The sequence below is a fragment of the Centruroides sculpturatus genome, unplaced genomic scaffold (genome assembly GCF_000671375.1).
Source record: "Centruroides sculpturatus isolate CEXI.00-Female unplaced genomic scaffold, Cexi_2.0 scaffold242, whole genome shotgun sequence".
NCBI classification, from domain to species: domain Eukaryota; kingdom Metazoa; phylum Arthropoda; class Arachnida; order Scorpiones; family Buthidae; genus Centruroides; species Centruroides sculpturatus.
In genome coordinates, this window is record NW_019384574.1 from 498052 (window position 1) to 523815 (window position 25764).

The 25764-nt window shown below is 31.5% G+C and overlaps 1 protein-coding gene across 1 annotated transcript; it reads right to left on the bottom strand.

Moving 5' to 3' along the window:
• Positions 1 to 14: 14 nt before the first annotated feature.
• On the bottom strand, positions 15 to 25097 carry LOC111624265 (ATP-binding cassette sub-family B member 6, mitochondrial-like). The gene is given in 22 exon segments (XM_023367074.1): positions 15 to 1371; positions 1444 to 1512; positions 1587 to 1681; positions 5139 to 5251; positions 7126 to 7226; positions 8325 to 8398; positions 9009 to 9113; positions 9450 to 9507; positions 10424 to 10537; positions 12730 to 12743; positions 13548 to 13569; positions 13969 to 14174; positions 14931 to 14996; positions 16105 to 16214; positions 17446 to 17567; positions 17714 to 17803; positions 18319 to 18421; positions 19553 to 19648; positions 19920 to 20127; positions 21456 to 21606; positions 22619 to 23126; positions 24937 to 25097. Coding segments are annotated over 21 exon segments (2520 nt in total). The 5' UTR covers positions 23116 to 23126; positions 24937 to 25097; the 3' UTR covers positions 15 to 1265.
• Between the last annotated feature and the right edge of the window lie 667 nt (positions 25098 to 25764).

Below are 25764 nucleotides of genomic sequence, written 5' to 3' on the forward strand. Positions count from 1 at the left end.
CAGAATCGACTGTGTCAACAAACAAGTATTTATTGTCATTTCTCCAAAAGTAAACAAACACAAAAATACTCCAAGTTAATCGACGTAACGATGACTCGAGCGTCTGTCCAAACGCTTTAAAATACTTCCAAATAAATGTACATTTCATGTTTTTGATTTTCCGAATGAAATATTGCTTTCCGGATTCCCATTTTGATAAAATTCTATGGCAAAGAAGGGTTAAAACTAATACGTAACACGACGAAACTCAATGAGGATACGCGGATTGGACGACGTACAGAAGCTTCCCTAACCGAAATTTATTGTTTCACTACGTATGCCCTAAAACTGCGCGCGCTAAGATCCGTTCCCCCGTCGGAACCGGAAGTGGAACTGTGTGACCCACCCTCTTAAGTAATGATTCCCTGTCCAATTCTGTAGCGACGACGTTTTCCGTAACTAAAAGAGCCCAATTTCCGACCCACGTGAAGAGTGACGTAATGTAACGCCACCCGCGTGGGTAGGCACCCCTGAGTAGGCCCAACGAAACCCAAAATTTAAGTAGGATACAAAAATCGGCGTTTTGAATTATCCCAAATGTCCATTTTTTAGGAATGCCAAAGAAACAGAAGAGTGGAAGAAGCGCCATTAAAGTCGCACAATGCAGATCTGTCATCCATATTTGATTGTTTGTGGAGATTTTCGTGATTATTGGTGACGATGACGATGGCAACGGTGAGGATGATGCCGATGAGCAGATCTTACAACGGTAGTTTTCGGCTTAACGAGCGTGGACTAGGCATTAAAACGAGTGAAAAAGATGCTACGTAACATATTAAGTGTTGTTACGCTCCGTTGTTACGTACACGTTTTATCTCGAATGACGAGCCCTCGCTACGCAAAAGCAATGCGTTCGCCATTAGCAACTAACACGAACACCATCCCTTCAAACTTGATAGAGAACCCTCGTAAAGAGGACGTGCCCACAATGTTATCGACCCATTGTTTATACCATTTTCGTCAAGAATTCCAGTGCATAGATTACGTGTGATCTCAAGAAAAACATTAAGAGAGTCCCAGGTGCCAAGGTATCGTCTCGTCATAAGGGCTCTCTACAAGTGATGAGAAACAGTGCCATCTGATAATCGTTAAGAGAAATGATGTAGATATATATATATATATAAAGAACAGAGCAGCTATTGATTATTGCCACCATTGTATAGCAAATGAAAGCAAGCAAAAAAGACGCCAAGAATGATGGCGTGGAAAACGTAGGTCTCTCGCTCTCAGGAGATTTCCTCGGTGCCACTTCCTTGCTCCTCCGATTGGTTCTTCAGTTGTTGGTTCCACATGGCACAGTACTCGCGACCCAACTCCAGGAGTTCCTCGTGCCTGAAAGTAAATACCTCGCTCGTTTTAGCCGTTTCTCTCGTGAGAACCGAATCAAAATTGTGCCATTCTTACCTTCCTCTTTCCACGATCCTGCCCTCCTTGATGACCAGAATCTCGTCTGCGTGGACGATGGTGGATAATCTACATAAAAAGGAATACATTATGATTCTAGATGATCTAATTCCAGAGACCGAAGTGATCTATAAAGAACTCACCTGTGTGCCACGATGATGCTGGTCTTGTTGCTGGAGATCAGAGCCAGCGAGGCTTGGATATTCCTCTCCGTTCTGGTGTCCAGAGAAGATGTGGCCTGACAAATGAAATCAAACGGTAAATCAACACGCAACACACTGGTACGTTAATTATATAAAGTAGTCTGTCTTCCACCCTCTATTTCTCAGAAAAAAAATGCATTTATTACAAGAATATTCAAAATTTATGTCAAATGCACCTATCAATTTTCTAGAAGACAACTCACTGCAGAGCACCAGTGCAATCTATGGCACCAGTGCTAGTTTCACAATAAGCTGGGTACAAGAGACTTCAGGTGAATGCCCTTTTCGCCAGACGTCCAATACGTTGCGTTTCATTGACCCTTGTGCAGAGAAGAGCCCGTTTAAGATGGTGTCAAGAACATGGACCTTGACCGAATGGGGCAAGGTTCTATTCATTGAATGGTCCTCGTGTAGAATCTATTGAGAGCTAGGAAGTCCCACAAACATCATAGAAAGACACCAGTTTGCAGGTGATGGCATCATGGTGTGTAGCAGCATTACGCACACATGCTGGTCTGGAGTGGCATTACGCTTGGTGAAGCCATTTGTACGCCGATTTCACAAGTGGTTCCGTTATAACCAAAAACTATAAAGACGAGGTTTTGAAACTTAACATGACATTTTTTCCGAGGTGCAGATTTCATTATCGTGAGTGATAATGCCTGCCCACATGGCATATCAATCACTTTCTTGACAATAAGGACATTCATCTCCTGAACTGGCAGGCAAGATCTCCGACCCTAAATCTCACAGAACATGTGTGGGATGCTCTAAAAACACAAGATGCATCTCGTCAGCCATCCAGATAAAGCTGATAAACAACGTCATAATCAGCAGGAGCAATCACTGTGCAGTTTGTGCAAGTGCAAGTGGTAACCACGCGCAATATTTATCATTTCCGTGGAAAAATATTTACAACAATGCTCTATACTTTGTCTTTATGTTTTTTATTGTTATGCTGCATAAAGGGTTCCTGCGTTATGGGCCAAATTAATGGTTACGCTTAGACTTTGGACATGAGTTTAATATATTGTTCGATTCGTGAAAGGTTGAGGAATGTAACTATCTACAATATTTTTCATAATAAAAAACTACCTGAAAGTGATAAGCTAAAAATTTCAATTCAGTTAACAATTTATGATGAGACCATTATAAAAATCATCTTTTTGTAATGGTATCATCGTACCCACAGATATGCAGGTTATTTTAAGAGATATCTGTTAAACACTGCTAGTATCTTGGTTAAGAAAGGTTTGTTTCGCCATTCTAAATGGTTGGAATGACACAAAAATAACTAAATTAAATAAAGTAGGAACCAGAAATATTAAAAATAAATTGTTTCACCATTAATTGAGGTTAAGTAGAACAAAAATAACTAAAACTCGACATAATCTTCTTTTAAAAAAGTAGAAAATCCTCTTTCATTTGAATTATGAGCAGATAAATTTACAGTTGAACTCCTTAAATTTAGGATTTGTGGCAAATATCAAAGTACTTAACAGATGTAACACAAATCCTTATAAGTCCTTAATGTAAGTACATTTTCGTTTAAGGATGTAAAGTCACATAAAGGGTACATTTAAGATAATAGAGATCATATAGTGTCACTTAGCTAAGCTGCCATTATCTGAAACCATTAAACTTTATCATATGAGGCCCTTTAAAACTAGAATAAAATAAATTATTTGTCATTTAAAGACCTCGTAGGATAGAGGAAGAAAATGACAAAACGATTATTAATGTGTATATTGAACTGTGCATATTTTTAATATAAAGGGGGGGGAATTATAACATATTTAGACACAATTATACCTTTAGCAACTAGTCGACCAACCACATTCTAATCAAGTATGCATTTAGATCGCTGCTATCACCTCACTCTATCTTAAAAGTAGAATGAGGTGGCAGAGAAAAACTGGGTTGACCACTTCAAGTCATTATCCCTTTTATCATCCCGTGGTTTAACGACAATCGAGAGGGTTTTAGTAAACAAAACGAGCTAGTTTTCATCCCAGAAACTAACAAGAAAACGTTATAAACGAGTAAAACGACCTTGAAAAATGCAACTCGTGCTTCACCAAGCAAAATTTTTCTCCTGTTCTTCCCCCCTTACTTCCAAGATAAATTTAGTAAATGTGTCAAAAAGTGTGGAAATTATTATATAGAATAATGAATTATACATTTCAGATGACGTACAATAAGCTTCCTAATGATAAAAGATAACCTCCTGACCTTGAAAGTTAGTTGAAAATCAACACTAACAAATTGGCAGAGTGATACTGCTGAAAGCTATCATATAAACATTACCTCCTGTTCAAATCATAGAGGATTCTTATATCATTAACCTACGGAGATAAAGCATATTTCAGTTTTTAGTCTCTTATTATAACGACCCTCGCCTTTTTTTTTTGAGTAGAAACCTCCCCTAAACTAGAAGAATGCAGTCTACAAGCACACTGCTTTCTAATTTTTCTTGAAGATTTCTAAGAAATATTTGGGAAAGTTAATTGCAATTATGTTATCATTGAATAATCTAATCTTCAAAGTTCAGTGGTGTGTCATAGAATTAGCTAAATATCACTACTACTGAGGCTGAATCAAATGGTTTGTGTATACGTCCTTTCACTAATCTCTGTTTATGTATGAAATGAGAAGTTGATAATGACCTCTCTAGAAAAACAGTGCAGATCTCTTTTAAAATATGATCTTGTGAGAGAAGATGTAGTGATGCAGTTTGATAGTTGATCCGATGAAAATATAAATAATAATCTAAACTGATTAGCAGTATCAAGGTAACATTGCTTATAAAGTGAGGTCGGTAATAAAAATAGACAATTCATTAAGCTATATGCGAGAGTCTCCAACCTTTCTCAGGAGATATAAAAGATAAATCTGTGAGCCACGTATGAAAGATACAATCAAAGATTAACAATATTTTTATTTCCAAATAACAATGCGCATAAACCAATGTGAAATTTGCAACGGCTTTTTCGAAAGGTCCTCAAAATTAGGGATAAATGTTGCGGCACCCAATATTATAATATCTGTTAGATATTCGTCTGGATGGTGATGTTCAGTGTTTTGAATTTATATAGTTTTGTTTTCGTAAAATTTGTTCACAAAGGTAGAAGCAAAAATAGGAAATACTGCCATCATTTGTGGCAAGGTCTACTGATTCTATTTCGCTCTTCAAAAGATTATTAACCAGAATAAAGCAAAACTTATCACACACAAGCTTATTTGCATATGCGTTGTGTGTGTATTGTAAAGAGCAGTAATGGATTCTCCGATTATTATAATTTAGACTTTATAATTATAACTCTTTGGAGCAATTCTCATACCTTTCCACTTTCAGTATAAGAAACAATATACGATAGAAACAAAGTTAAAGATCAAAAACCTTGAAAAACACTTTTATGATCTCATCAAATTGACTGAAAACAAAGAATATCAGCATAAAAATTCTTTTAATTCTGTAAAATTTTTATTTACCTCATCCAACAAGACAAACTTGGGAGCTTTCAGGATGGTCCTGGCAATGGCAATCCTCTGCTTCTCACCTCCGCTCAACTTCAAACCTCTTTCGCCGACAACCGTGTCGTAACCTAGATGGTAAAAGTTTAAATTTCATTATTCATAAGCAATTTTACTTACAAAAGTACTATTTCTAAGATTTTAAGTAACTCAAAATTGTAATGGTTCAAGAAAACAGTTATGTTAACACAGAGTTTGTATTATACATAAATAAACAATAGATAATTCCGGGTCAAAGTTTGCCATCACCTTGAGCCATCCACGATAAATACATGTAGTTATTTATCGCCAGTGACTTGAGCTAAATACATATAGTTTTTATTAATAGTTATATCAATCCATTTAATGACCAAAATAAAAGCTTTGACACTAAAGAATTAGGAAAAAAGTACTTTAAACAGTACTAAATAGGCAACGATTAAGATTAAGTTGCGATCGTGCCATTGCTTGATACAAAAAATGTTTCGTAATTTTATTATCGACAATGTTTAAGAATAACATTTCTATTAATAATATATCAGATAAGTTAAAATTTATCAAACATATAAAATATTTTTAGCAGTTTGCTTAAATTTCTCTCTCCAATTTGAGCTTATCTGGTTTCTGGAAGATATCAATTCTAATTTGAATTCAATGGAAATGCCACAGATCAGAATATTTGCAAAATTTTTAAATACTTGATATAACTTTTAGCATTTAATACTAAATATGAAAGCAAACTACTTAAAGTTTCTTTGTTTTCTTGATGGATTATCAAAATTTCAATGTGATAAACCTTTCTTAATGTGTCCTTGACCGGTTAGTAAAGGTTTAATGGGTTAAAAGTACAATAATCAATTTAAAAAGTTATCAAAAAGTTTAATAAAAACTTCAGAAAACAAAGATATAATCAATTATTTATACCAACTGGATCAAAATTAGGTACGGTAATGTACAGAATACAGGTTCTTTGATAAGTTTTATAAATTAAAATGTAAAATGATGACATCTAACAATATTTCTCCATTAACATCTGAAAGAAATGATACAATAATACCTAAATATTGCTAGACTAATCAGACATTTGACGAACGGATTCTAAATCTTTTTTAAAAAGGAAACGTTTAACCTTCGGTCACCTTGCACTTACATTTGCATGACGATAAATGAATATCAAATAGAAAAACTAATCGATTAAAGTTGCTCCATTTAAAGAAATTCAAAATAATTTATTTTTAAATCTAATTATTTTTGAATGCATTAAAAGCTTCAACCTAAAATAATTTAGTTTATTTACTTAATTATATTAAACGGCAATTATTTCTTGACTAATTCTGATACAAAATTGTGTACAGGCACATTTCTTTTCCTTTATTAACTAAATTAAGTTATATCCTGTTATAAAGTGATAATCCTTATACGTTAGAATTAAATACATTGGATCCCTACCTCCCCTTATATATATATAACAGCATATATGTTATATATAAAATACTGTTACACAGCTTAAGGTTACATAAGAAGTTTAAAAGATCCTAGAAGTTCTTAATATTCCTTAATAAATTTGGCAATGTGTTATTTCCCATTAGCCAGACTATTACTTTTAACCTTCGCAGAACAAAAGTGTGCATCTGTTCCTACTCATTAACTCTAAATTTAAATATTGATCACGTGTAATCCTTTTGACCTCATATTTCTTAATTCGTGATCCCTGGTACCCTTTTAAATATATAACCCTACATTTGTAGACTTATAGAGTGTGTCTATATCTACATTACTATGCAAAATTTAATAAATATGATTCTAAATCGTCAAAAAAGTGAAAATAGCTCAATAAAATGTAACGACTTTAAATTCTTAACTGAAATTGTTATTTATGTAAAAATAATTGAAACTGGATTAGTTTTATTAAGCTTAACATGTTCACTGCTGGTTTACAGAGAACATATTAAGGGCATTTACATACCATCAGGAAAGTTTAGAATTTGGCTGTGAATGTCTGCTGCTTTTGCGGCTTCTTCCACCTCTTCTTCATATGCCGTTACCTTTCCATATCTTATATTATAGCTGCAAAAATAAGTTAATAATTGTTTACTCTTTATACAATTATGTAATAACTTATTGTAAAACGAAACCTTTAACATCCAGCAAGATAATTATATGTAAGCTATACTTCCAGATGTTTGAACGAGAGGATTACAAAACATTAACATAATATCTTTTGGAATTTGCAGCAATATAATCACATAAAATAAAACATCGATAATTAAGACAGTCTGTAACTCAACAATAGTTAAACACTCTGAATTACTGGAGATTTATAAACATAACTTTAACATTTAGTTTTAGATTTAGAATTCAACAATGGCTAAGCTTTCTGAAAATGTTCATCCATTTAAAATATTTCCTGCATGTTAAAGTTTTAATTGATTAGATCAATTAAAATTAAGTTAAAAAGTTAATATTTAAAAATATTCTAAATTAATTAAATGTTATTTAATTGATAAGCAAGCATAAAGGCTATGTCCAGGCACAATAATGCCAATTACGAGCATAACTGTAGCCAATTATGCCAACTAATTGCGTAACAAGATAAAGCAAGATAACAACTAGATAAATCAGAATAAGCAAAGATAAAGCAATACGAGTGAGTGAATCGCAAGTGATGCCAAGTACTATACCCAATAAACTGGATGTCACGGTGTTTCAAATCAGATCCTGTCTGACCTTACTGAAATCTCCACAACAGCAGAATTGATTTTACTGAAGTAATTTACATTCACGAAAATTTACACCTTCCTTTCAATTTCCAGCATTTGCTGTTTAAAAAACAAACGTTTTGGCTACATTCAGTGGCATTCATTTGGTTAAGAAGATTCTATATCGAACACCTATAACAGATTTGAAGTTTGGAATAACGTTCGATATAGAATCTTAACCTAACACAGGCCACTGAATATAGCCAAAACGTTTGTTTTTTAAACAGTGAATGCTGGAGATTGAGAAGAAGATGTAAATTTTCATGTTTATAAGATAGTTCTAGCTTCAGGATTTAATAATTATTTTACATTGAAGATGAAAGTAACTAAAAAATGTCATATAATAGAAGAATCATCATCTAGCAATAAACACAATTACTACATCAAGCTCTGTGGCTATACTTACCTGATACTGTTGTTGAAGAGCACGGTATCCTGAGGAACTATGCCTATGCTCTCATGAAGCGACCTTTGAGTTACCTTGTTTAATAAAAAAAATTATTTTATTATTTCTTTAAAATGTTTATGTAGACTTGTAGCAATTAAATTATAATTCTAAATTTATAAAAAAAAACTTACTAAATTAACTTAAAAATAGAAATAAAATGGATAAATTTCATGTTAAGTTGACTCTTATTACCAATTTCATGAATAATTTAAATTTATTATATTTAAATGAGATGGAACTGAAAACATAATGGAAAAATGTCTTCAACTTTAGAATTTCTGTCTTTATTTAACCTTTAACAAGTGTTAAATGACCCTGTAGAATTTTTGGTGAACTTTAGATCTTACTGACCTGACCATAATAGCCCTCACTTAGTTTCTACACATTATTATCATCCTACTGCTAGTATTGTATACAAATGCGAAGTATCATCGAAGCCAGAAATGTCAAGAACTGGAAATCTTTGCTCTCATCTAAGGCTTGCTAAACCTTTTCCGTCTCTTTGTCTAACTTGTCATTTGTCAGTCTTCTCATAAAGCAAACCAAAGATGCTTATCGTAATTCTTCTTTTATAACAGTATTATAGTTTTATATTTGAAATACGGTAGACAAAATAGCAAGCGTCGTCAAATAATACTCAACCTTTCTTATATCCTGTCCGTCGATAAGTATCTGCCCAGACTGGATGTCGTAAAACCTGAACAGCAGTCTGATAATCGTACTCTTTCCACTTCCTGTAGGACCAACCTTAAAATACACGTATAAATTATTTGAAATGATATAAACATAATTTTTGTATAACATTTTAGCTTAAATTATCGACAGTTCATTGACTAATAATGATTAAGTGTGAATTTATTTTAAAAAAATACACTAATTATCATACCTATTTCATATAGTACAAGCCAGTGTTTTATATTACTCACACATTTTGTTGTCTTTAACAATATTTATGATATATATCTTTAAAAAAAAAGATGTATTGTCATCGTAATAGGTATAGGTAAGATAATTTGCGTATTTTTTAAATGAATGTAAACTTAATATTCATTATTTTTAAAAGTTTAGCTGATACTGACTTACCAATGCAAGAGTTTTTCCTGGAGGCACCAAAAATGATATATTGTGAAGAATAGGTCTCCTGAAAAATATATTTCTCATCAAATAAGCAGTAGAAAGCAATAACAAAAACAATTTAATAAATGTAAGTAATGTAATGTTGAATTTCTAGACTATACTTCTGCAATTTTCAAACAAATCGTTAATATAATTTAGTTCTAGAAGTGAATGGATTCAAAAGGATGATGGAGTCGTGATGAATCACATCTGTTTCAAGCTGCGCCATGTGACAAGACACGTGATGCAGCTTGAAACAGATCGGGTACGAATACCTGTTAGTAAATAAGATGGCAAGTCTGTAAAAAGTCAAAAACATAGGTGCTGAAATTTCTGACAACACAAAATGATGAAATGTGAGGGACAAATGGAATGAGGAAATGAGACAAGGTTGGCTTGAGAAGAGCAGGTCCCCTTTGCCTGCAGCAAGATGGACAAAGGGAGATTATTTGGCAGAAATCTTTCCCAAACAAATGATAACTTTCATTAATTTAGCAAATGCAAAACATCTGTGTGCAAAGTGTTATTTGAATCCTTAATCTAGCAAACAATAAGCAATGTTTAAATATACACTACCACTAGATTGACAGTAAGCATTATGCTCATCTACAGAAGTCTGTAAAACATTGTATCTAGTAAATATGTATTAACAGTAGTGATTTAACAGTGTTCATGTTATCAGAATTGTGTCTATTTTTAAAAGACGATTCTCTTCTTGCATCAAAATACTTGGCTCAAGAGAGAGGAAATGATAATTTCTTTGTCTTCATTTGTACTAATATATAATCAAACTAAACCTTTTACACAATGTATTTTCTATAAATTATAAATCATTACGGACTCTTGTCGTTAATAGAACAAATTAGCACAAAAATCAGCACTTAACAAAATTAGTGTAATTTCATAAAAACAGATTTAAAACTTTGAAGAGAGTTACTTACTCTGGCATGTACGAAAAGTAAACATTACGAAATTCAATTTGGCCCTTGGTCACTTGCAAACCGACAGCATTCTTATCGTCTTCTACCTGTTAAGTTAAATTACAGCTTATATATCTAAATTACACTAAATTATAATTTTTAATTTTATTTATTACATTATAACCACCTGAAAACATTTAACTCCAATAAATTTAATTACATAAAAATAAAATTTGCAAATATATTCATGTTTTTTTAATGCAAATCATTTGAAATGTATTAAAATACTTTGAGCACCACATATATTCATCTGCTACAGCAATGTTTTCCAGCACATTTATGCATTTCCTTTAGTTCTCTCCCACTCACTTTGTGTCTTTAATTATTATTATTATTAAAGCTGTATCTGATAATTTATCAGTAATCCCTTCTCTCTATATAGTACTTGTAGAGAACTATATAGAAGCTCTTGTTTAGAAATTTTGTCCTAATTCAGTTCACTAAGTCAAGAAGAAGCTAAGAAAACAACCACAAAGTCCATGTTGACAGAAATTATTAATTCAAAAGTTATTTTGTACATTCGTGGCAAAAGCTGATAACATTCACAACTGAAGACAATTTGTTCATCAGTACATTCCCTTTAGTGTTTGTATGCATATTAACTCTTATGGTTTACTATTTACCATTTGTGGTGTATACCTATACCAAGTTTCATTTCTAAAACTGTCATAGTGTATAATAATTTGTGTATTTGTATCTGCTTTCCATCTCTCAAAAAGGCATTGGCCAATAGTTTGACAGTTTTATCAATGTAATCTCAGTTAAGATCACCAGGATGCCTATCAGGGAACTCCTTCCTGACCTAAGACTGCTCAGTGATGTCTCTGTTCATAAAATATTGCTTTGTTCAGGTTTATTTAGTGTCCAGATCAGTGTTAATGGTTTACTGTTTGTTTACAGCTTTGTCTTCTTGTGATGTTTTCTGTAACAAAACTCTGTTTGCTGCAAAGATTTATTATATCTGTTTCTTTCCTCTAAAGAAAGTGTCAGCACTTCTATGAAGGATTTAGGATGGTGTTCATTAATTGATCTAGTTCTGTGTATGTCCAATTCACATATTAATTTGAAATTATGCGATATTTGAAATATTAAATACAAATAAGCATTGAGCAAGGGCATTTCTCATGCATTTTCTATGAGAAATGCTCTTGACATAGTCTTTTAAACACTGGCAACTTCTTGCCAACTACAGATTCCTGTAATTAAAATAACTTGAATCTATTCCTCCTTATTTGGCACCAGGCTTTATCCGTAAAAGAGTAAATAAAAGATCAGTGTAACACCTATGGTTCCAGACTTATAAACACACTTATATAAATATAGCATTTTCGTGTAATATTAGAGTATTGGATATTTTCACGCCCTGTCTCGTGAAACATCCATTAGAATTTATTAATAATACACATAAAGGAACAATGCTTAAGAGCATTTTTCATACATTTTGTAACATTAAATTTATATAAAAANGAAATCGGATTACTAATAAATTGGAACGTATCTATATCTTATAGGGGGGTCGACTGTATGTTCTATAAAGACCGAATGGCTGAGTGGTTAAGGTGGCAACCTACCGCTCTGGGGACCCGGGATTGAATCCGAACGGGTCGAAAACTTCTCAGGAATTTTTCTCGTGGTCCGTCCGGGTTTGTCGGGCCCCGTCCCTCATCACCTGGCCGCGCCCATTGTGGGCCTGGCCGAACCCATAATGGGCTTGCTAGAAGAGGCCCTCCTAGTGCCCACAGGATAAAAAGGGGAAGTCGTTAAAACTTTATTGTTAAATTGGGTTTAAATATCTTTTTTTGTTGTTGTTGTTGTAAGAAAAAAGTCACGGGCGTAAAGTTTGAGGTTATAAGGTGTTACAAAAGTGAATAAAATCTGGAAAACTTCACACGTCCAGTCCGTTCGCGAGGCGCGAACTCACGATAGTATTAGTTAATTACCAGTAATCAGTGGTTTTATCCACTGAATAATTAGTGGGCTCCTATTCTATGGACAACCTTTTTTGATATTTGTTTGTTTACTTATGGCAACGCAATGCTTGGGCGATCAGCATAGGAGGAATGCCTTCCGGGAGGTCTTTTTAAGAGAAATTGGCTCCTATTTAGGCGTTAATAAACGGTTTTTTATTCTGACTGAATATATTTTTATAAGTTGCTTATTGCAGAATGCCCAAAACATTTCCTCACATCCATCGCATTTGGTAGCAAAAGTAGCATTGTAAGAGAATCACTATTGTTTACTGTATCCTTCTGATAATTATATAAAGCGCATTTTCTTTGTCCTGTTTTGATATATCAATTTTTGATTTTGAAATCTTTCGGCCCCGTGGGTACTCAAGACCGAAAGATTTAGTTTAGTTTGATGGGATATGACAATGTAACACCAAAGCAATCTGCCAAGAAAATGCCTTCCGGAAAGACTTTTTATAGGAAAATGGCTGCTATTTAGACGTTATACAGGTGAGAAAAACTCGGAAAACTAACTCACGATTGGTTCAATTGTTTTATCCACTCGGCCACTCGTAGGTTCGTGGCATTCGTAACTGCACTAATAAACATAAAATAAAATTTATAATATCTAAGATCCTTTGTTATATTGTATATTTAGCTATAAAAAAAAGGTGTGTTTTTAAATTATATAATAAAAAGCAAAACAAAAACAATTTATCCATTGCTAAATTTTGTAATTTNAAAGGTTCAAAAATGGTAGTTTTTATTAAATTGGCAAAATATTTGTGAGAAAATAACTAAAAAAGCCATTGTTGAGTGTGAAATAGGCACTTTTATTTGACAGAATCGTTAGAAGTGTTATGAAAATTGAAAAATAAAAATTTTATATACAAAAAACTGCAATTTAGTCTACAACAAATATCATAATTAATGAGTTTGAAAACATCTTATGTGATCATAAAACAATACATATCAATTGTATCTCACAATTAATTCAATTTGTTAGCATGGCATGTATTGAGATGTATACAGAGAACTACAATCGTCAATTTAAAATAAATTTATTACAGGCTGTCAACCAATATGTAGACGTTTTACAAACCATGCTGTCATGATTTGTACACACAACTACAGACAGTGTAGCTGTGCTGTAGCACCCTCAACAGTATACTGCATGTATACAATTATAACAACAGGCAATTGTCAGTTATCAAAAGAGACAAATGAACACTATCATCTCAATATGTACCACCGAGAAAATTACGAGATTTGGATAGAACTGGCTTTGTATTTTGTTACATGTAAGTACACTTACGCAACCATTGGTTGCATCAGTGAAGATTTCACATAAAATAATATAATTTACGAAACTAGTTACCAAATTACACTATTTTGAATGGATTACGACAAATATTCATTTATTTTTATTTATTAATAAAAAAAATAGTTTAGATAGATAAAGTTTCAGATAGTGTGTATTTCAGTACTTAATACTATTAAAAAATATAAATTCTACCTGATCTATTCAATATTAAAACATTAAAAAACCATTAATACCTGTAGTAAGTTCCAAAATAATTCAGAGGAGTGTATAGCTGTAACAAGTAAGAAGTAAACAGAACATAATCTCCAACAGTAAAGCCCTGTTTGTGAACTATAGCGTGTGCACAGAGCAATGAACCCACTAACATCCCCAGAGTTATCACCAGATTTTGAATGCTGTTGAGGAAGTTTAATGATGCCGTACTCTTCCATTCTGCTGCCTAGACAATATTAGAAAAAATATAAAATATTAGATTTTATATAATTATGAAATAAATGTACAATTAAACTCAAAATTTGTATGCCAAATACATGAATATCACTGGAAAAGCTATTATATATACTGCAGATATGATTTACACTAATTATTTTCACAATTTTTATCTAATATGGCCATTTAAAGCAAGTAATTATGATATCTTATTTTTATACGTAATAATTAAATGTCGACAAGTTTTAGTTAAATTTTTCATATACTATATCAAATTTTATTTAACTACAGATAAATTAAGGAGTACACCTCTAATAATGGATGAAGTTTATAAAATTCTAACATTTTTTACCCTGTTTACAGACCATTTTCAAGTATGAACAGTTGAAAACAGAATTGCAGATTCCACTTTAAATTTCATCTACTGTTAAAGGTGCATTCATTAATTCAACTTATTATTTAATATTACCTTAATTACGTCAATTATAAAATAGTTTCTCTTAACTGTAATGTAGTTACATTAATTTTTCGATTATTTTTGATTCTATTAAGCAGATATGACAAGAGCAATGTGAGGTATAATTATTGTAAACTCATTTACAGCAAAATTACAATTAAAATTTTACAAATAATATATGAACTGTTATATATTTACATTTTCCTTCTACAGTAGAGCATAGTATACGTTTACTTATCCAATCAAGAGTAAAAATTGAATGAGAAAACAAGTATTTGGTTCTGTGAAAAATCAAATACATATATTTACCTGAAAAGAGTCTATACATTCTGAGTAGGTTTTCACTTCATATTCTTCGGCCGCATAATATTTGACCTAGAAATATTTCATATATTAGAAATGCTAATATAAAATATGGCCAAATGAATCTACCAATATTTTCAACACAGTTTAATTTGGCAATGCAAGATGGCACGCAGGGACTTTACAGTTGATTTGAGTTATATCTGTTACAAATTTGGTACATTTTTTGGTTATTCCCACACTGTGGAGATTAAGAGGGCCTTTATTCCATACCTTTTGTGAATTTTGCTAGTAACACAATGGGTTCACTAGGACAAAGAGAGTCATGCCCCATGATCCCCGAGGAATCTTTCATGTAATTTCACACATGAAAGATTCCTGCAATGTAACACACCCAATTTGATCTTGGATTCCTAGAACAGTAGGCCAAAACCTTCAACTTCCAAACAGGATGATGGCCGAACATTAGCATTATACTCAATATCATTATAATTAAATTACTATAATAATTATTATAATGCCAACAAATAAATCTAAGATTTTAGGGGTTGGATATCAATTACTGTTGAATGAACTGAAAAATGGTCACTATTAAGTAAATAATTTCTGAATATAATACATTATAATGTTAAGACTGTGATATTTTCTATTTTTCAAAGTCCAGATTGGCATATTCTACAATACTTAAGAATAAAGGTGTTTGAATGTGTCCCCTTTAATTGTGTATACAATAACATATTGACCACTGAACATAACTAGAAGTAGGTTTATACGAACAAATTAGTATGCCACTAATACCACTAAAATGTCCATACAAGGCTCGAGATCTCCTCCGTCAACATCATGTATAATTACACACTTTTTCCAACCCATCACCATTAAACTATACATGATGAATGGCCCAGTAGGGTAAAGATGCACAGAATAATGGGAAATCATGGCCCAGTTTGTCTTTTGACAGTACTGCTTATAATAAAAAGTAACTCAACCAAAGCAGTTCATAGAAGAATTGTGTTTTATTCCAATTATAAATGAACTTTTCATAAATGCTCGCAATAAAATTTATAATAATACAGAGTTTATGGGTGAAATTCCTGACATGATTCAATCATAATTATTATTCCTAATGTTTTATAAAGTTTCTTCTTTCATGAAAACATTAACAAAATCTTAAACTTACAGTTTCAAAATTTAGAAGGGCATCCACTGCCTTGGCCTGCGTAGCATTATCCATCTTGTTCATTAATCTACGAAACTTTGTTCTCCATTCAGTTATAGCAATTGTGGCAGCTACAAAAAAATTCAGATTTTTATTTTAAATGTCTAAAGTTTTTAATCATTTAGAAGTAATGCGAATCATTGAATAAAACAGCATTTAAAGTTAATTTATAGTCAGACTCCAGTGTGAAATTTCAATGTCACCCTAGGAAAACAATGGTACTGTGCTCTCGTGTATTGGCACTAAAAAAGCCATTTGCAGACCTCATTTTTTCTAGCAAGATAATGCTGATTTTCTAACTTTTCATTCATAAGTATCATTGAAATTTCTGTCTTTTTGGACTGTTTTTTCTTTTCCGAAGTTCATTTAAGAATAATAAAAATCTAAATTCAAAGTAACCTGTGCATTATTGCAAAAGATCTCTATTACGCATTAACAAAGGTACAGTCACAAAAGATGTTTTCTCAGAATCTCTGGCATTACGGTTTGGGTCTAGCATGACAGAAGCAAAATAATAGTACAGTGATACATTGAAAACCTGAACTAATTTGGATAGACCCATCCATATTTTTAAATATACGTGTAAATTAGTATTTAAATACTTTGAATTCCAAATATACTGTTTTGAATTCAAACCAGTATCTTATAATTTCAAAATTAAAAAATTACAAATTCTGAATGAACACTGAAACAACAACAACACAAGGCAAAAAGAACGAGCAACAAAATTACCACTAAAAGGATTAATATCCGTTATTTTGATAGTCGAAACTGGATTTTCAATACTTCACTGTATTACATTTATGTCTGAAAATTAACGACAGAGTTGTTAGTGTCAAAGGAATTAATGTATTGTTCTATTCAAATCTTATCTAATGATATTCTGTTAAAGTACTTTTGTATTTTATTGCTTCAATTAAAATATTTAATTTGAAATTTTTATTACATTAATATAATTAAAACTGTGCAGACAGTTCTAAGATATGGTACAAAAGCAATATCCTTTATTAATGCCGCTGTTTGACTATGAGAAAATCATTTACAACTTCTTACAATTTATTCAGTTGGCTCGGTATAAGAATATTTATCCGAGTTCAAGCTTAATTAAGTTTTATATCTTTCAATATTAGTATCAGATTTATTGTACGTAACTTCCCATCAGTGTATATCATTTGTCAAAGAATTTATTCTTGAGTAACGCATTGGTAATGAATATAAATTGAGAAACAACTTAATTAAATTCAGTTTTTGATTTAAAGTTTATAACTATAAAATTCACTTAAATTTAGAATTAAGGATTACCTAAATAAAGGCCCATTGTCACAAACACTATCAGTCCGTACCACAGGCCGAATGCCGAAGAGAAATACACGATGGCGATCAAGATGTCCGCCACGGTTGGGAATATACTAAATACAATGTAACTGGATGGAGGAAAAAACAATTATTGGATAATCATTTTAATTTTTGGTGGCTTTATTATATTATTATCCAACTGTGAGAAAAATAATCTGATAATTATTACTAAATTAATAAAAAAAATACTAAATTTGAATATAAAAAGAATAACCTGAGTAAATTGGTAATGCTGTTTGTTCCTCTGTCCATAACACGTAACACTTCTCCAGTTTTCCTCATTATATGCCAGCGCAATGATAAACTGTGTAAAAAATAAAGAAAATATGTATGTTATATGATCAGAAGGCACTGACATATATATATATATATTTTTTAACGTCACAAACTTAATAAGTTAAACTGCAACAAATCCTTGCCAACCTGAAATATTTAACATACTTGACGACTTTGATATAACTTCTTAAAAATTGTTTCAATTTTATTAATGAATGAATTAAATATTACAACAATATGGCTTAAAATATAAAGTCAAAACATCATAGAATAAACTGAATACTGCATTTTTAATACAGTAAACAGTTTATTCTGTGTTCAGTCTATGCAGGATTCTGTATGTCTTCTTAAGTAAAGTGTAAGAGTGATAGCTGGACCACACTGAACATATAAAGTAAAATAAATCAGAAACTTGCTATTGTTAATGCAACCCCTTTGCTAAAACTCTCTATCCCCAGTACAAGAAATAGGTGTGCAGCGATCTTAAATTTAATTAATTTATATTTACAGATGAAATAATTAATAAAATAGATATTCATTTACCCCAGAAGATGAGTGTAGAGTCTGATCTGAACTTCTTTAACAGTGTACTGTTGCACTCTAATCCACAGAACTGATCGCATGTTATTCAAAAGACTGTTGTTTCCTGCAATTTAATTCAATTTTAAATGAAAAAAATTAAATTATTTTATATTATTTTTTTCTTATTTTAAAAACAAAATTTAGATTTCATTGTATAGCGAGCTGTTTCATTTACATTTTTGATCCCAATTATAAAATTTATATTGTGATGACTCTATAGAATTGAAAACAAGAATACAATTACAATTTGATAGGAAATATGTCTTTTTTATACTAATAAAAACTAGATATTGAGACAAAATGCTTAATTTCTCAATGATGTTTGGCATTAACATTGAGACTTGATTCAAAAAGGCTTCCTTAATTCCTCACTAGAAGAGATGAAAGACATCTACCTCGGCTGCTTTTAAAGTTTTCATTTTCTCTATAGTATTTCAAATCAAAATTGTGGCATAAAATAATTTACTTCATTCTCACATGGTCCAAATCTAATTATATGACCTGTCAACCAATAGCCAAGTATTTAAAACTAGCGAACACTGGTAGTTGGTTGTGTGTTTACACCTGTTCGACAGGCTGGCCATGTGGAATTTCCAGTTTTTCTTAATATTAATAACGTGTAATAACAAAATAGAGGCTGGTTTCTGACAGAAACTCCTCTTGAGAGACTTGCAGACTGCCCGTGTGTTGCATTGCCTTACCCCATCAATGCAACCCAATTATATAACTTAATTTGAATTCATGAAACAAAATCAAACAAAAATCCTTTTTATCCACACTTCTAAATTCTCAAAAAAAATTCTGTTTCTCAAATATATTTATTTTATGATAAAAAATAAATAAAATTCATACAGCACAGTCTTAATAATTAAATAAACTTAGCCAAATAGTGGAAAGTCTAATGGCTGAGACGGTTAAGAACTTGGGATCAAATCCATGCAGGCTAAAACCTAAAGAAATTTCACAATTGCTGTGTCTTAAGATATGTCAGGGCCCATCCCTCACCGTCATCTTGACACAATAGGTATCAAAAAAACCCTCTTAGTAACCACAAAGCAGAAAGAACAAAGAAAAACAAACAGTAAAAACTGCATGTATTAAGATCTTTGTTAATATTATAACAAAAAATAATTATACGAACATTTTATGCTAAAATATAAAATAATAAAAAGCATACAAATAAAAATATAATTACCTTGACCCTGAAGAAACCATAATCCAACATATATCAAAATAAAATCCCAATGATATGTTAACGAACTCTCTCCGGGTTGCAATGTCAAACTGTTTACTATAAAAAGAAACTTCAATATACACAGAAGTATGTACTATAATTAAAAATATTAATTACAATACATAAAGAGTTATATCCGTAACAGAAATATCAATTTATGTATAACAATGACAATCTAATTTTACAAGTAAATCTTGTTCAGTAGACTTAAAGATCTCCTTGTCAAGAATGCTTAGAAGCAATTCAGAAGCAGACTGTTAATCGTACAGTAGGATTTTTAAAATATTTTAATTAATATTTAATAAACTACAAATTGAGCTTTACTTACCAATCTTTTTATTATACAGAGGTATAAAGATATTTGCAACTCTTCCTAAGGCTAATAAAATAAAACAGAACAACACCCTAAACTGGAGGAAAATATTCTTTTTGGGCCAGATGAAAGGTATAAGCAGTCGGCACTTTTTCCAGAAGTTGGAAAACGTTGATGTCCTGTTGGTCGTCTCGGACTGTGTTGCATTCTCTTCCAGGAGAGGCTAGATAAATATAATTTGTTAAAATTTACTGGTTTGTTAGTTAATCATTAATTTGGCTCACACATGGGTAATTAATTCTCCATCATGTAAAATTTTAATAAGTAGAATTAAGTTAATTTTAAAGAAGTGATCAAGAGTAGAAATCAAAATCACAGTTCAAAATCAATAATTGTTGTTAAAATGTGTTTGTGATGACACACCGTATTAGTTAATTAGAAAATCTAACTCAGCCTTGAGCAAACTGGAGTTTCTAAACCATTTCCAGCAAGTCTCGGAACCACAGTTTGCTAGACCATGTCCATAAGGCCTGCAAAACCTTCGAAAGGCATTTTCCTAAAATATATACAGATAGAATTATAGGATTTGTTATAAAACATTACTTATTAGATACACAATTAGTGTGTACACAAATCTCTTTGCTTACAGAGCACATTCAACGTACAAATAAGCACAAACATTTGCATATATATGTAGGGAGTGTGCAAATATTTTAGTATTTTTAAAGGGATCCATAAATCTAAATAGTTTGGGAACTACTTAAGAAAAACAGAAAAGAAATTATTGATGTTTAGTTGAAATTCACAAGTGACTAGAAAAAAGTTCTTTTGCCACTGTATAAAATCAGTTAAATATGTATTTTCTACGTAAAAATAAATTTAAGGAGAGAAAATTTGTTATTACAAAAATATGAATCCATATAAAACATATATAAAACGTTGTTTCATTTTTACTCACAATATATTAAGAATTACTAAATTTAATAGCAGTGATTGCAATACCTGGATATAAAACTACATTAGATATATCTATAATACATTATTCTATGTAAAGAAATAATAACTGTTTATCATATTTGACACATATAGAGCAATAATTTCTACTTCCACGTATAAATTATCGTTTTCTTGTTTCTCACGTGCGATTTTATATACGGTAATTTTATTTAATTTGTTTCGAATGAAACTTGTCACAAACTATATGCATTATGACACTATTACAATGAGTGACAATGTTAGTGGCAACGATGGTGTTAAATTTACACCACATCCTAATCTATGTCTAATCTGCAACATATTTTGTACAATGTGAACATTTTAAATAAAGTATCAATTTAATATCTGGCTCAGTATTTTTCATAATAATAAACAAACAATAATATCAATTTCTAGAATGGAATCTTGCAAAAATTTCAAATGGAATATTGTTAATACAGCAACCAATCTTATCCTATTATGAAATTATCTTGAGCCATCAAATATGAAGAATGTAACTTTCTCAAATATTTAGTAAAAACAGGAAATAAAATACAGGTATAATTGCATACTTACTGCATTCTGGTCGATTTGAATTTGCTGCCAACTGTATATAAAATAGTCTTTTGAACTCGGAATTCCCGGAGCTTTCAATCCGACGACGAACATAGTCATAGATAGGACGTAACGTAAAATAAATAAACCAAACTCCACGTAATCAGACGAACTAAAGAGGAAAGTATTGCAATTAATTTAAATATAAAATAAAAGATTTTGAATTATAATAATTCCGTAAGAAATGCAAAAGCGTGGACTTGTCTGAAGACAAAGTACAAACAAGAACAGTATTTTTTTGAGTTTTAACTTAATAATCTTAAGAATATCCAAAAGAAAACATTAACCCGTACTTGAATTCAAACATTCACTCCTGCAAAGTGAGCAGTATATTATCAAATGATACCAAAACACAAACTCTTTGCTTTTAGTCATGCAATTTAAAACTGTATCATAATACTGCATATTCTTGAAATCATAAATAGAATTGATTGTCTCTAACAACTTACCTTAGAGATTAAGTGGAATTCATAATATATAAAACATTAGAGTGAAACATCCTCTACTGTTATATATTATAAATACAGGATTAGTCAAGTCTTTAGATAAATTACAGACCATACTTGTAATGTCTGTGCGCAAATAATATCAATGGCTTGAGTCTTAACTATTTTCAATAATACTGAAAGTTTGCATATTCAAAATAATACTATGAATAAATTTATTAGACGTTAGTCTCTTAGACTCTTATATGCAATTTGATGCTTGAATATGCAACAGAAGCCTTCTGTTGATATTGGAACCGGACCTTTCATCTATCTATCTTCGAAAGTAGTTAAGACTTTGACCAAGATGTGTTAGCCTCTATACTTATGTGCATTTACTTAAATGTTACCCAAACAGATCATAATTTGTGTCTTATAAGTGATTATATAATAAAATAAACCTTTCGTCTACATATAGAGACTTTTGAATCATCCTGTATATAAAGTAAATCATTGAGGTTTAAAACATGAAAAATATATTTGTTACAGCTACGAGTTAACTGTAAAGAATTAGCTTAGAATTAACCTTGAAAGTTCAATAACAAACATCAGGTTTAATTTTAACTTTACTCTCAGTCTTATCTTGATTCTCTTTATATCTTCGAACAGTTTTAAATACATTAAAAATTCAATACTTACTTCCTTAAAGCAAACCACCAGGCTTTATTTTTCAGATTTAAAAATGCTAAATTCTCATTAATAAAAACCAACGTCCAAAATATTAACAGAACTAATCCGTGTCCCCGTGTCGGTATGCTGGGAAGAGCTCTCCATCTTTCCAGAAAAACGATTATCAAAGAACACGGCCAAGCCACGATGGTCATCGACACGTGAAGTATGGCGTATCCATAAACTCTCTTCTCTAGTACCGTCGCTTGTAAAATAAAACGTACAAAAGCTAAAATGGGTAAAATGAGAGTCGTCACTATCTGCAGTTTGAATAGGAACGTTTTTGGTAACAGTCTGTGGTCCAGAACTGTTGAGTACTTCCTGTATATTCCATACTGAATTCCACCCGCCACACACAGGAACGTAAATATGATAGAAGTGGCAACAGTATCGATGAAACAATGGGAGATTCCGTGATCGATCCAAACTTGAGATAGGGTGACGTTTGGAGGACAATAAAGCATCATGTTAAATTCACCTAAAAAATACAAATATGGACATCACTAAGTCACATTATACACAAAATTCATAAATTTTTTCATCTTTTAAAATAATTAAAGATTATTTATATCCAATTTCAGAATTAAACTATAAGTAATATTCTTTCTACACTTCAGAATCATTAGTATTCATATAATTAACATAAATATTAATACAAATTAAAGTGTTATGACACATTTGCTTACTCTTAAGAGTTACAACTTTAGTCGTGAATTAAGACTATTATGAAAGCATTATACAAAACAACTGATTACATTTATAACAATATAACAACCTCTTGGATAAAAGCTCATGTAATGATAATGATAAACACATTAAAATGATAAATGATATAACAAGAAATTACATTACTACCAAGTGAATATCAAACTACATTTTAGACTTAAATATTGGATATAATTTTAATTTAAACTATACACTCGAACTCAGAATTGATACATTTTTACAGATACTAACTCCAAAATTACTTCCGATTCTAACATCACCTTATTTGAAGATACAAAACCCAAAATAGAACCCAGAGTGTATTCCTCTTCCTTTCTTCCAATGGCAACATTCTTCTTTCAATTGTCTATGCCTAAAGATAGCTCATTAGCGAGGTGGTGACCAAAGTTTTCAATGCAAAAACATGAACATTGGATGCTTAGCGCCGCCTTCCTGTAAGCCTAGAAGTTTGACAATGGTATTTGGAACGTCAGTGAAATCATGCTCGATGTTCCAAACACCACTGTCAGACTTCTAGGCTTACAGCTAGGCGGCACCGAACATCCAACGTTCATGTTTTTGCATTGAAAACTCCAGCCGCAAACTCGCTATTAACTACATCAAAAACTTTATCCACCGTTAGAAATGCTTGTAGTAAAGACAAAACAAAAATGTCACTGAAACAGTTTGCCATCTGATATAGATTTAAATCTACCACATCCAAATTTAATATTTTAATTAGAAAAGAATTAAACTATCCACTTAAAAACAGCATAACCCAATTAACTCAAACCAAGACAACACAATTCGCATTTACTCAGCCATTTTCTTTTCTCAATCACCTAGCACAACGCATTAAATCAAACCAGTTAACTCGACGTTCAAATGTTTTTCCCCGACCGATTCGAATTAACCAGGTTCCACCATACATAAAACTCCTAAATTCTTTATGAAGCAACATGTTTAAATACACGAATACTTTTCAATATTAACTAGATGCCACCAAGAGAATCTAGTACCTCAAACACAGTATCTATACATCTACACGTTAACAGATTTAAGCACGTTATCTGTCGAGCGTACAAACGATTACTTCGACACGTACAGACGCCATGTACAAACTATGGAGTGCAAAGTTTGTGCGTGAACATGTATCAATAGTATTCCAGGAAATAACTTCATATAACCATACTTCCTATAATTCTCCAAATCGGTTAAAGAGATCACAGACAAGATCCGCTACTTTATTTCTATTAAATACCATGTTTTTAGAAAGAATATTCATACAGAAGGTCAATATTACAGACTCTGTATGTGATAATGTAAATCTCTTTTATAAATCGTAGTAAGCGAAATGTTTATTTTAAGCTATTTACACGTGATTCAAAAGTCAGTAAACAATCTGGAGGCGTTAGGAGAAGCTGCCATGCAGGGGCAGTGTACAGCTAAGGCTAATTACAGCCTTTACGACCTTAACAACATGGTTTAAATGTCAAAATACACGTTCCAATAGGGTATAGATTTTCGGTATTAACAAATCAGCTGTATATTTATCAGAAAATATAAAATAATTTAACTTTTACCAAATTTATGCAAATATCAAGGATCTGAATTCGTCACCGCTCATTTTTTTTTTAATTCTTAATTTAAATAACTTGTCCTTAAACACTTAAAACATTAAATAATTAAGGAAAATAAGGTTATTCGCTTCAAACGAAAATAATTCCGCCAAACACGTCTTCCTTCCACTTATACTTACTAAAGAATAGTTGTCACTAGCTTCGCCAGGGGGAGATTTTCGCTTTACAAACTGGAAATCAAATAAATAATTATTATTAATTTAAACAGATTTTATTGCATAAAAATATAAAATTATTAACTTTTTTTTCTTCAAAAGAGTATCGAATAATTTGAATTTAAATAAAATCTTGGAAGGTATGAAAACGACTACAGTGTTCTTCGAGGGCATGCCAAATAATGCCACCAGAGTGCGTTAAAATCGCCTTTCCGGTATCATTCCATAGATANTGTATCCTTCTGATAATTATATAAAGCGCATTTTCTTTGTCCTGTTTTGATATATCAATTTTTGATTTTGAAATCTTTCGGCCCCGTGGGTACTCAAGACCGAAAGATTTAGTTTAGTTTGATGGGATATGACAATGTAACACCAAAGCAATCTGCCAAGAAAATGCCTTCCGGAAAGACTTTTTATAGGAAAATGGCTGCTATTTAGACGTTATACAGGTGAGAAAAACTCGGAAAACTAACTCACGATTGGTTCAATTGTTTTATCCACTCGGCCACTCGTAGGTTCGTGGCATTCGTAACTGCACTAATAAACATAAAATAAAATTTATAATATCTAAGATCCTTTGTTATATTGTATATTTAGCTATAAAAAAAGGTGT